We start from the raw sequence: 13,299 nt of genomic DNA on the forward strand, positions 1-13,299 counted from the left end.
TGCAGTAGGTGTCGGTGGGGTCCCAAGTGGAAAAAAGCTAATCTCAACAAAACAAAAGGGTTAAACTGTGCCTTAAAATGACAAGACAACAAGACCACTTAAAAGAGAACTATACTGGAGGAATTTTCCCTCAGGCTATATTTGAAACTACTTCTATCAAGGAAAAGTTAGATGTAAAAAAATTTGCTACTGTTTTTAGTTTATTGTCCACAGCAACAGTTGATGTGGCCCATGTGCTATAGGTGCATATAGAGACATACAGAGACCAAACCCAGTGCAACTATTTGTGTCTCAGGGTGTTTTGTGATTTTACAGTTTAATTGCCTCACTGTGGTTTCCACTGCTGTGTAGGAGCATACAGCATGTGGCTATTACATTTATATCCACAACTATACTCTTGTTCCTACATAAAAGGCCTCCCGGCGTGTTTCAGTGTCTCTGAAAGGACAAAGGGACATTTCTGTTGCACATTCCTGTTTGTCTGTCATCTCCTTAATTTTAATTTCCATCCCACCTTCACCACATCTGTAATCATAGCAGCGCCTGTTGTTGTCAGAACATGAAACCTGCTGCATCCACATGAGAGATCGTAATATTAAACTATCAATGTGGCTAATCTCAAGCCGCAACGCAACACCAGCTGTTGTCATGTACCTTGTTGGTTCATTTTACAGTCTTTTATAGGCGTTAAAGTATGCATTAAATTCTTGTGAAATAACTATGAATTTTCAGGGACACCCCAGGGATTTTTCTCTCCTATGGGTGGTCCAGATCTATACATCAGCTGTGGCAGCCTACAGCAGCTACAGTGCAAATGGAAAATTATCTTTTATACTTTTATGATTTATTTTTCCCCTCATGGGGAGGTACGCCTCTCTGGGAATTTACCAGAGTGATTTAATGAGAAGTAAAGTGTTACTGTGAGATAATCATATTTTCACTGTGGAGTACTTGGATGCAAAATAATGATAAAGTAGTATTTACAAGTTTTATATCATTGGCAGGTTTTTCTGGAGAAGTATGGCTACCTGCATCAGGACCACCACGTCCACGATGCAGCTGAGATGCATTCGGCCATCTGGTAGGTGGTCTTCATCTGTTCAGGCTACAGCAGGTAACTTTTGTCACCATATCCTGACAGTAGTACATGAGACAGATGGTCTGCGAAAATTGTCAGATTGGCTCCTTCAGTTTCTCCTGATGGCTTTTTTGATGGCAAGAATCCACCACACCTGAACGAAAACAGCCAATCAGAGCCCGTAGGAATCTCTAGCCCCTTCTGCACTGCCTGTTCAGGGCAGGAATATCACGCCATTACGCCACCTCACTGTTCTGTATATAAGGTATGATCGTGGAATAGGGGGACAGAGTGGTCGCATCTTAAAGCCGTCACGGGAGGTAGTAACAACTCCGAAGTGGTGTCTGTATAAATAGGACAGCCTGCAAGACGGGATTATGGGTGGCACAGGTGTGACATTTTGACGATGTGTTCTGTGTGTGACCTGCTGTGGGAGATTTAAAAAGTAGCTAACAGCAGTTAGCGGCTAACCCAAAGAAGAACAGTGTCCGTAAATGTCTGCAAATTAGGAAAACAATGTGAATCAGGAACTCCTTACCCTCAGAACAGAGGACAAGTTCAGCTGTCATATAACAGGGGCAGTAGGTGACTGCTATTGACACTTTAATGCCATTGTTGTTGTTTAGAAATCGCTGCTGATGTGTATGTTTTATGTCACACTAGAGGCCAAGGCTGTTGTGTTACATGTCGTGCCAATTATGCCAAGATGCAGTGTGTAATCACACACTTGGGCGGAATCATGCCGCCGTCATTGGGTCCATCCATTCATCCATTTTCATCCGCTAATCCAGGGCCGGGTCTTGGGGGCAGCAGGCCAAGCAAAGCACCCCAGATGTCCTTCTCCACAGCAACACTTTCCAGCTCCTCCTGGGGGACCCCAAGGTGTTCCCAGGCCAGATGAGATATGTAATCCCTCCAGCATGTTCTGGGTCTGCCCCAAGGCCTCCTACCAGTTTGACGTGTCCAGAACACCTTCAACAGGAGGCGCCCGGGAGGCATCCTGATCAGATGGCTGAACCACCTCAACTGACCCCTTTCAACACGAAGGAGCAGCAGCTCTACTCCGAGCTCCCTCCGGATGTCCGAGCTCCACACCCTGTCTCTAAGACTGAGCCCCACGGAGGAAACTCATTTTGGCTGCTAGTAACTGCGATCTTATTTTTTCGGTCACTACCCAGAGATCATGACCATAGATGAGGGTTGGTACGTAGATGGACTAGTAAATCAAAAGCTTCCGGCTCCTTCCGGCTCGGCTCCCTTTTCACTACGACAGTCTGGCATAGCGCCTGCATCACTGCAGACGCCGCACCAAACTGCTGATCCATCTCACTCTCCTTTCTACCCTCACTTATAAACAAAACCCCGGGATACTTGAACTCTCTCGCTTCAGGCAGTAACTCACTCCCAACCTGGAGAGGGCAATCCACGGGGTTTCCAGCAAATAACCATGGCCTCAGATTTGGAAGTGCTGCTTCTAATGCTGCACTACAACAACGACAACGTGCATGGCGAAGACAAGTAAACACAGACAGACCGATGACAAAAGCTTTCTTTCACTTTCACAGAAGAAGACTGTCATCATACTCCTTTTGCATTCGAGACTGTCTCAGAGACTCTTTTGAGCTCTGATTGGTTGTTTTTGTTCAGGTGTGGTGGATTCTTGCAAAAGCTATTAGACAAACTAGGAGCAGCCAGAGGAACTTTATTTTTTCCCACATCATCTGTTTCCTGTACCACTGTTAGGATAAAATGACTGTTTCGGCTTTTATAAGTTACCTTCTGTAGCTTTAAAGTTTTTTCGTGCTGGTGAGCCAGAGACATGTGGTTAGCAGTTGTTTCAGAAACAAATGACAACACGTCCTGCAATGAATGATGATTTTAGAACAAAGTGATACATGTTTTTCTCTATATATAGAATTAGATGGTGTTCAGTGTGTTCATCAGTGTTAGGAATGAGCTTGGTGCGGGACAAGCCCCAGGGCTGAACATCAGCGCAGGGCCGTAAAACACACCCTTACCTCTGCACTGGGAAAACCTCTCCTGAACCCTCTCTGAACCATTCAGGAATGTCAAGAACCTCGCCCTCTGGCCCACATACTGACTACTGTAATGGAAACTGATTGAAAAGCTTCACTTGTGCTCAAAGCTTGGACTGAGCGTTGGGTAGTCAACTGTGAGTGATTGACAAACATGGAAATTGTCAACATGTTCGTCTCATTTGGTGCACATGAAGCAGCAATATCTCCAACCTTTGCTTTGAGGCGTCACATCAATCTACTGTAAGTCACCGCTCCTCAGAAACACAAAAGGACCACAGAGGTTCAGACTGGGTAGAGACTGAGTATCCACGTCATTTTAAATTGATTGAAAAGCCAAATGCCTGTTCAGGAAAATCATCACACAAACATTTCCTGTCTCTGCAGCGAGTTCCAGTGGTTGTCCCGGCTTCCTGTCACAGGCAGACTTGACAGCGCCACCCTGAGGCAGATGGCCGAGCCCCGCTGTGGGGTGTCGGATGAGGGCAGCCAGGAGATCTGGGCTCAGAGAGTAAATGCCATCTTCACCGGAAAGAGCAGACGACAACAGCACCGCAGGAGACGCTCTGCTGGGCAAGGTATTGTGTGTCACATGTTCATACCTGTTTTTGAGAATCTATATGAGAGAGCATGTATGATTCTGTGCAGCAGAGATCTAACTGAGCAAGCTGTGATCTCATTCATCGTGCCTTGTTAGTGGAGGTTTTGTGTGTCCTGTTGTGGAGTGGTCATAAAGACAACAGTTAACTGGGAGGGTCCTCCTCCATAAACTGAAGCACTAAATAGAGCTGAGGGGTGTAATTAAAGCTGGTGGAGTGTCTGGCGTTGCACGCGTCTGCTTGGATTGTTCCTGCTTTTAGCTGCAATTATACAAGTCCATGTTTCCTGTGCGTCATTTTTATTAAGGGAAAACCTCAGCTCCAGATTAGGAGTTATGCTCCTCTGTGGGTTGAGAAAGTTTGAGCCCATGTAACCTACTGGATAGTTTCTCTATGATTGTAAAATGATTTTGGAGTTTTCAGGACTTCTCTGAACAACAGCAATGTATCCTGCAGCTTGAGTTCCAGTTCACAGTTGCTCTTTGGGCTCCTCCGTTTTATTTTATAAGCTGTGTCTCAACAAATACTGCAGTTTAGAGTCGCAAGTGTTTTCAAGACTTTGTAACAACCACATAAAACTGACGTCTTTTCAACTTTACTTTCAACAAAACTGGATGTCAGTGGACGTCCTTAAATGGTTGTCTTTATTAATGACATGAATCATATTTTTCAGCTTTAAACCAAACTTAGACCTCGAGGAATGACGTTTTTGAAACCTTTTCAACAACCAAAAGACGTCTTTTCACCTTTCACTTTTCTACCAAGCATCTGGCAAGGTTGTCTTTTCAACAACTTTTTTCTTGGTGGGATATATGATAAATGTATTTATATGTAATTCTTGGAAAAGCTGTGACTGGGGTGCCCAGTGGCTCAGTGTTTAGGGCAGGCATCCCATGTACAAAAGCATTGTCCTTGCTGCAGTCGCCATAAGTTTGATTCTGGCCTGTGGCCCTTTGCTGCGCGTCATCCACTCTTTCATTCCCCCTTCACAATTAACGCTCTCCCATCAAATACAAGTAAAAAGCCCAACACAACACAATTTTAATGACTTTTTTTTAGGCTAAATAAAGGCCATGACGAGCCGACCACATTTTGCCTGAAAAACAACATTCATTAATCTCTTGGGCTTGGTGGGTAAAGTTTGTTTCTTCCCCTAAATTCCTTTAAAGAATTATTGAGGCCCTTGTTGGAGATTATCCTAATTTTCTGCTGTAAACACCGTAATAAATGCATTCATTGGTGAGCAGATCTCTGCAATCTGAACTGGCTAAAGACTGCAGGATTTCAAGTGTTTAACGGTGGTTAAGAGTGCAGCTGCCAGATTTCTTGCAGATTCCCTGAGGTAATTGAGGTCCCCCCCTCATATCTTAAGGTGCTTTACAGAAAATCTATCAGAGTTACTGAGAGGTGTAATTTGTCCCCTCTTATATAAACGTGGGAGATATTGAGGGCAAAATCTTTAAAACTATAATGGATTTTTTTTTTTAATTCTACCCTGTCATGCATGGGGCTTCAGCTGAGGTTGTTGAAGCAACATGGCTCATGGAATCTGGGAATTTGGTGATGTGAGCTGGATATCTCAAAGACAAAGCTCTGAATTTTGATTAAATTTGGTAGAGAGTCAGAGCACAGACCCAGGAGTAAGTTATTGTGTTTGGATCTGGATCAGTTTTAGCCTTATGTTTATCTTTTATGACTTAAAGGAAAAGTGTGTAAGATTTAGGGGCATTTTATGGTAGCTAGCGGTGAAGATTGAAGATTTCAACCTGCTAAACTTCTCCCGGTTAGAATTCCTTCAGTGTTCATTGTTCAGGAGGTTTTTACTGGGAGCAGTAAATTATCCGCAGAGGTCTGTTCTTCTCCAAAACAAACGGACCCTGTGATTTAAATCAGTAAAAACACAGAAAAAAAAGCAGTTTCACGTTAAAAAATCAGTGTTCTCCAACACTCTTGTTGCGGGGCAGCTAACTATAGTGGCTGACACAAATGGCCCTGTCTAGAGCCAGTGTTTTGTTTGTCTGTTCTGGGCTACTGTAGAAACATGGCAATGTAACATGGCGATCTCCGTAGACAGGGACCTGCTCCCTATTCATATACGGCTCATTCTAAGCCAATGAAAACACAAGGATTCTTATTTTCAGATGATTATACACTAAAGAAAACATGCTTATTATATTATATTCAGTTCTGCCAATATATCCTCCTAAATCCTCCACACTGGACCTTTAAGTTTCCATTTGTTTTATTCTTGCTGTCTCTCTTACATGCCATCATTCTTTAATCTCTTTTGTGAATGAACAGCAGCAGTCTGGTGACAGCACCAGGTTTTCCTCTCCCTCCCTTTCTACCCGTGCCTCGAGCCTCTTGGTGTGTGAAGCCGCTGCATTCCTTCCTGTCACTGACGAGGTTGGCTAATGTTCAGGGAATGCAGCAGCGGCTGATGTTTGCTGCTGCCTCTTCATGTCAGTACCTGACATGTTCCCTCTGGTAAACACATCCATAACTGACGGGCTGGCTTACACTGTTTGCCAGAGTGGCTGACTACCTCAATGGCCAGAAACCTTACTGGCTGAGTGGATATCTTGCTGAGTGACGGAGTGTTTGGGTGGATTACAGTCTGTTCTTGATGAAGAAAACAACTGACTGCCATTATTTTAGACCCAGACGTGACTCATGTGACAGGTGGCAGCAGCATTACGCAAAGAGCAGCGTTGAGTGGCAGATACTTTTACACCCTCAGGCCAAACCTCTTTTAGATCTGGATTCATATATCCACTGATGTAGTGTAGCAATGTAATGACTTAATTGTGAGTGTAGTAAGGCGGTGTAGCTGCCGCCTTGTACTCAAACGTGGTTTGCTTTGCCCAACAGTGGCAGCAGATATGTTTCTGCCTGTGACTTGAAGAGTGCTTACTGGGAGAGTTTTGTGTTGCTTGAACAGATTCAGACTTGGTAAAATACCAGTAAACCTGCCTTAGTAAGGTAAACTTTGAATTACTTGTGTACAGCCCATGGCAGTGCACCACTTTGTCTGGACTGGAACATCTCAACAGCTACTGGAAGGATTGGCAAGAAGTTTTGTTCAAACATTTTTTGTCCCCAGAGAGTGAATCCTCCTGAATTTAACGATCCCTGACTTTTCCTTTAGCACCACTCAGTTCACATTTACTGTTGTGTGGGAAATGTTTTGACAATAACTGGATGAATTCAGTGAATTTTGGTACAGACATTGATATCCTCCTCAGGATGAATTAGCCCTTCACTAAGTCCCGACTGTCCAGGGTCAGACAACAGCACAGCTGTGCTCCATTGACTCTAATGCAGTCGTTTCAGATTTCCTTCATTTTCAGTCTGGTTTTGTGGATTTGCTGATATTCAACCAGCTCTGTGTCATCACAGTGTGCGCAGATGAACGAGATCCCTGCCCATCTGGCAGCGGAGGTCTGGGTGCTGACAGCAGTACAGGGTTAATCCCAACAGCGTTCATCTGCACACACTGTGATGCCACACAGCTGGTTCAATATCAGCAAAGTTTCCCTTTATATTCATTGTCTTCTGTGGCGATCAGCAGTGATGCGGTGGTTCACTTTTACACTGTGATCTGTAGCCTATAGTTCGGCTTTAGCTTCTAACTATCTTTGTCTTTTTAACCTGTTGTTGCTGCTGAGTCAGTTTGACATCCTGGATATATCCTTCAAACACAGACTGTAGACCCCATCCATGATTTAAATGTAACGCTTGTCTCTTCGCGTTGCTTGTCCTTGACGGCTGACACTGACTGCTAATCACAGCCTGCGGACACCAGTAACATGCAGATGTTGCAGCCTGTTTATTCACTCTCAGCTGTGGTGTGATGTGATATTGTTTTGTGTGAACATGGCTGCCTCTGTGAGCTTCCTGGAAACTGAAAACAAACCTTGACATGTGGTGGAATCCAGTGGTCGTTCACGCTGATATTTACAGAGCTGACATTCCACCACCCTTGTCCAAGATAAGAGCTAGAGGTGCGATAGGTGTGTGTGTGTGTGTGTGTGTGTGTATTTCAGAGGTGTGGATCTATGTTTGTCCTTCCCTGGAAACTGTTTAACACTTTATTGCCATTTTACAACTTCATCACTTATTGTAATTTACATTATTTCAGCGCGTACACAGATTGGAGCTCACTAGCATTGTCACTGTGAGCATGTTAGCACGCCGACATTAGTGTTTAGTTGACATCACTAACAAACAAAATCTCTCTGCACCTCCACAAACAATAACTCTGGCTATCAAATGATCTCAGTCACTTCCTAATGCATGTGATAACCCACCCTCCCCACACTGCTGCTATAGAGGGCATCATGATAATTGCTTCCATAAGGGAAGTCGGGGAATGTCTTGTGTATCTGACTTCCTGGCTTCTCCTGCTGTCCTCTGGGACCTCTTACTCTGCGGCGGTCTGGGATGGAGGGAAGGCGCCGGAGCTCTGCTCAGAGTACAGATTTGCACACATCATGTGGCAACAAGCGTGTAGTTCATCTGGGAATGAAACATGATGCTGGAGTGGGTTCAAGTGTTCCACTGACTTTAATGTTCCAGATATTAAACTGTGAATTAAAATCAGACTTTTAAAGCAGAATTCAGGTTGTAACAGCAGCGACGTTACTCCTGAGGTTGAATTCTTACCTACTTGTATCTTTTTTTCTCCCTCAAACGAATCTAAATCAAAGGTCTGACTCTTATTCACTCCCGTACAGCTGTGGTGTTCGAGGCCCTGCTGCCTCCATTAAATGCTAAGGTTAAAGTTTACATAGCTCTCATGATTAGCGTTGAGGTATTTCTGAAGCACAAAGTATTTCAAAGTATTTCTGAAGTATTTCTGAAGCACAAATTCTGTTTGTGTGTTTACACACACTGATGTCATTGCCAGACCCATGTCTTAATGGCTCCAGATATCCAGATATTTTCTTTTCTCCAGGGTGCTATTGAGGTCTCATGGCGGTTCACAGTATGTAGTGCATATCTCTTGTTTATCTCTCTCATCTTTCACATGACTCTCTGCTGTGTATCATTTCACTGCGCACAAACAGCATCCAAATAACTCAAAGCTCTACGGTCTCAAACCTGTGTGCCTCAGCCCTCCATGTCCTTCGCAGAAGTGTGCAGTACAGGCGTATGTGCAGACCTCCCACTCACATTTGGCCTCCGCGTCGGGGCAAACATACATCGACCGCAACTTTAAATATTTTGACAACTGCAAGTGTGCTTGAGCGATCTTGCCACTTTCTAGCTGAGCCTCAAATCTGAAAGTATGTGTAAATGTGTAAAGCTCTTAGACATGTTGTCTTAAGTGCATTAGCTATTTGATTCTCACCCTCTTGAGCCCTCTAACCAACACAAGTACAAGTACTTTTAAAAGGCTGTGCCCTTTGCTAGAGTTATTACCACCTCATCTTTTTTTCTGCATGTCAGATGTGTTTAAAACCTGGAAATCTTACTATATAATGAAGAAAACTCTGTCTGTGTCTCTGTTCCACGTTTTTCTCCTCACTGACTTGGTCAATCCATGTGAAATTTGGCACAGTGGTAGAGGGTCATGGGAGGATGTGAATGAAGCAATATTACATCAATTGGCCAAAGGGGGGCGCTATAGCAACCGATTGAAATTGCAAACTTTGAATGGGCATATCCCATGCCCCGTATGTCGTAGAGACATGAAACTTTGCGCAGAGATGCCTCTCGTCATGAGGAACAAATTTGCCTCAAGAACCCATAACTTCCGGTTATATAGATTTTCCGCCATTTTGAATTTTTTGAAAAACACTTAAAATCGATCTCTTCCTAGGAAGTTTGACCAATCTGCATGAAACTCGGTGAACATAATCTAGGGACCAATATCTAAAGTTCCCTCTTGGCAAAAGTTGGAAAACTGGAGAAATTTAACTGTAATTGTCAACTGGGTGGCGCTATAACAACAGAAAAATGCTTAAAAATGTCTAAAATGCGACCGATTGCTGTGACTCCCCCTGTGGCCCAATGTTTGTTTGTTTTTTCTAATTTTTGGTATGACTAAGTCATGGTATGGTATGCTGTACATAATCACGGAAACTCTCAGTGTGTCATTCTGTCAGTCAGTCATTCTGTCTGTCCCACATTTTTCTACTCACTGACGTGGTCAATCTATGTGAAACTGCACATAGGCATTGAGGACTGGCATAGGTAGAAGGTGACAAAGCTACCAGTGGGTATGGACTAGTTATGATATAAACGACATGTAAAATACTGGAAAAATGATTATAGATAGACCCTGTTCCTGTACAAGTACTCTGCTGCCCATGTAGTACTCATTTTGGTTCGAACTATAAATAAAAATAAAGTTTATCTTAGTGTAAAGATCAGTTTGTCTGCACAGTTAATTTCACTGACAGTTGCAGTCCAGTTGTCCTTTGTTAGAGGGTGTGTATGTGCCCATTTCCATTTAAATTATTGATTAATTACTTAAAATAAAAATATTATTAAGAGATATTCATCCCGCATTTTAAGTTTATTTGCCCAGGTGTAATGGAACAAAAGAGCAATCATCTTCTATTCGAATATTCACCAGAAGTCCATCAAATATAAAAATGTGGATGATTTTCAGTCGACTCTACGTCTTGTAATTCTTCTCCTTGTTTAAAATGTGTTCAGCGACTCTTCCAGCAGCTCTGTCCACTCTTACACAGTCCAGCCTCTCCAATGATTGTTTCCTGCGAGGCGCCCTCTCCTCCTGCCCGTCGTGAACGTGTGCTGCACGGATGAGAGCTTGTATGTATTTGCTTTGTCTCCAGATTGCTGCGATGACTAATCCTACATACATACGAAGAGATTAGCATTTAGTAAATTAAAGAGCAGCTGAATTTCCTTCTGTCTCTGAACAAATGTGAGATTCTGAAGTTTGCGACACATGTAATTACGTCTAAGCTGAGAAACCACAGACACACGTTTAAGTAAATTGTTTAGTCAAGCGTGTACTCAGAGTGCTTGTTAGTTTACTCAGCTGTGAGCTAATGTGGTTAACATCCTATCATTTTGGATGTAGAGAGGTTCTACTTCAAAACATCCCAGCTGAACATGGGATATCTGGCATCAGATTCATGATACAGATTTGCAAGATGTAAATATGTAGCTACCCCAGTAGGTAATAATCATATAAACTGTTTATGAAACCTTTTCCAAAACCGCATTATATGTCAATAACAAAACCAGTAGAAATATGCAGACATGATTTCAAACATGTTTGTATACAAACAGACAGAAAACAGCCAGATTATCTCGTCTCAGTGTATGAAGGAGTTTGGCAGATGCTTCTCAGTAACAGGAATTTTTAAACATTTTTAAAAACAGGCCAAGAATATATACTTTCATTAAAAACAGCTCCAATAATCCCAAAACAGCGATATAGTGCAGGATATGAATCTTGATAACAATAATGAGATGGAAAAAGGAGTGATAGCACATAGAAAGATACCATTGCTGCAATACTATCATGCATTGTCCAACACTATGGACGTAAACTTTAAAAAAAAAATCGCTCTGAGAAATGGTCCCTCCAAATTGGCACAACTGGCCCTTGGCTCATGGACTAAGTTGGCCACTGTAGATTTTAGCATCCTTCAAGCATGAGTAAATTGTGCATTCATTAGGGACTACATAGCCACCGTGACATCAACTATAGCTTGAGGATTCCTGTTTTGAACATACTGGATGGCAAGATAGCACCTTGCCTGAACCATATGGCAAAAAAGGTTTTGAGCGTCCAGGTTCACTTTAATCACTTTTTCTCAGCTCCAGGAAAGTTTTACAAATATAAAACCTCAATGGGAATACAAGAAATCATGATAGAAGGAGGTATAATGTACCTTGTTTGCATTTTGAGGTGTCCTGTTGACAGTTTTAGAGATATCTCTTTTATAATGGTAGTCTATGGGGAAAATGCAAGGCTGAGTTCCTGGAGGCAGGTTTTGAAGCTTCAAGTTTGGCATTTTGGCCAATGCCATGTTGGATTTTTGGAGCAAGAAGTGACCACATTTGGACAAGAGGGTGGCACTGTGGAGGAGTGAGGGCTGACTCATGACTCATAGGCCATGTTTACACGAAAATTATCCACTGAAAACAGAATCATTTCTCATTTTCATTTTGAAAAAAGTTCCGCGCTTTGACGACAACGTTTTGATAACAATCGCCGTGCACACGGATCCGCAAAAATGACCAAAAACGGCGCAGTATACATGCCAGGCCAGTAGTTGGCAGTGTGACGCATACGCTTCCTTCTACAGAACATTTGTCTGGACAGACGACGAGGTGGAGTTGCTACAGTAAATCTACACTATTATGGGAAAGTGTTGATAAATTCAGTAGGGTGAGCAGCACAAGCAGAGCTTGGGAGTCTGCCATTGTTGTCGTGATGGTCGACTTTCTTGCGCATGCCTAGTGACTGGAAGCGTAATACGCATGTGCGAAAAGTCTCCGTTTTTAGAGGAACTGCATATTGCGAGTTTACATGACAATGGAGACGGTGCCGTTTCCAAAAACTTGCACTCTGGAACCCGTTTTCAAAACGTTGTATTTTCAGGCACCCAAAACGCCGCTGTCGTTTGGCCAAAACACAACTAACATTTTGAGTTGAAATCGTTGTCGTATAAATGGGACCATAGACTGTGGTGACGCCTCACAGACAGCCTGTTACTCAGTGACCACGCCCCTAATCATGCATAACTTACAGTCTTTTTTCTGCTGTAAAGTTGGGCATTTTATCATGGGTGTCTATGGAGATTGACTCACTCTTGGAGCCAGCCTCAAGTAGCCATTTCAGGAGCTGCAGTTTTTAGCACTTCTATGTTGGCTTCACTTTTCAGTTGTGCAGGTTGCTGCTTGGTATTTACAGCAGGGCGCTGTACTCAGACCACACAAATCTAACTGACGAGATGAGGCTGTCAGTGGGAGAAGTGGCAGTGTGCTGTGAGGCTGTAGGCTTTAGCTGTTCATTTTTTCTGTTCTTTTTATACATTTTAATTTGTTGCGTTTGAACATCCCTGGCTCTGTGTTTTGCCAACATTTTTGTCAACAAACAGCTCATTTCTTTGCATGGATGTCTGTGGCAGCATTACAAGGAAAAACACATTTCCTCAAATGTAAAACAACAGTTGTTCTCTTGTGTAATTCAAGTGCAAAATGAAAATATCAAATAGAGAAACATTTTATGGTGGCAGCTGTACATGCAACAACAAAATAATGAGCCAGACTCAGACACACAAGCCAATATTTTTTACAAAGCCAACTGAAAAGACTTATGGAATATGGTGTAGGTGGAAAAAGGTTAAAGTGGTCACTTCTGTCACTCTGGAAGGGAAGACAGCATCCCATGCCATTCAAATATGTTGCTCTCATAACTCATATATTCTGAATTATTATGGTACATTCTGTTTTATCACCAAGAAGTTGAAACACTGTCAAGCTTTTTCATCTGATTATCTGAGCTTATCTGCAGTTGCACCAGCTGTAAGTCTGTGATGAATAAGATTGTGAGCTTCATACCTGCAGGTCTCATATCTCTGTTTCCTCTTTCTGT

The 13,299-nt window shown here is 42.8% G+C and overlaps 1 protein-coding gene across 2 annotated transcripts in view; it reads left to right on the plus strand.

Moving 5' to 3' along the window:
- mmp28 (matrix metallopeptidase 28) overlaps positions 1-13,299 on the plus strand; it is a 34,644-nt gene that overhangs the window by 3,033 nt on the left and 18,312 nt on the right. For both annotated transcript variants that reach the window (XM_049576084.1, XM_049576085.1), the window contains exons 2-3: positions 1,005-1,081; positions 3,502-3,692. In XM_049576084.1, the coding sequence (XP_049432041.1) occupies positions 1,005-1,081; positions 3,502-3,692 (268 nt within the window). The remainder of the gene's footprint in view (positions 1-1,004; positions 1,082-3,501; positions 3,693-13,299) is intronic.

This window comes from Epinephelus fuscoguttatus, linkage group LG5, assembly GCF_011397635.1.
Source record: "Epinephelus fuscoguttatus linkage group LG5, E.fuscoguttatus.final_Chr_v1".
NCBI lineage: Eukaryota > Metazoa > Chordata > Actinopteri > Perciformes > Serranidae > Epinephelus > Epinephelus fuscoguttatus.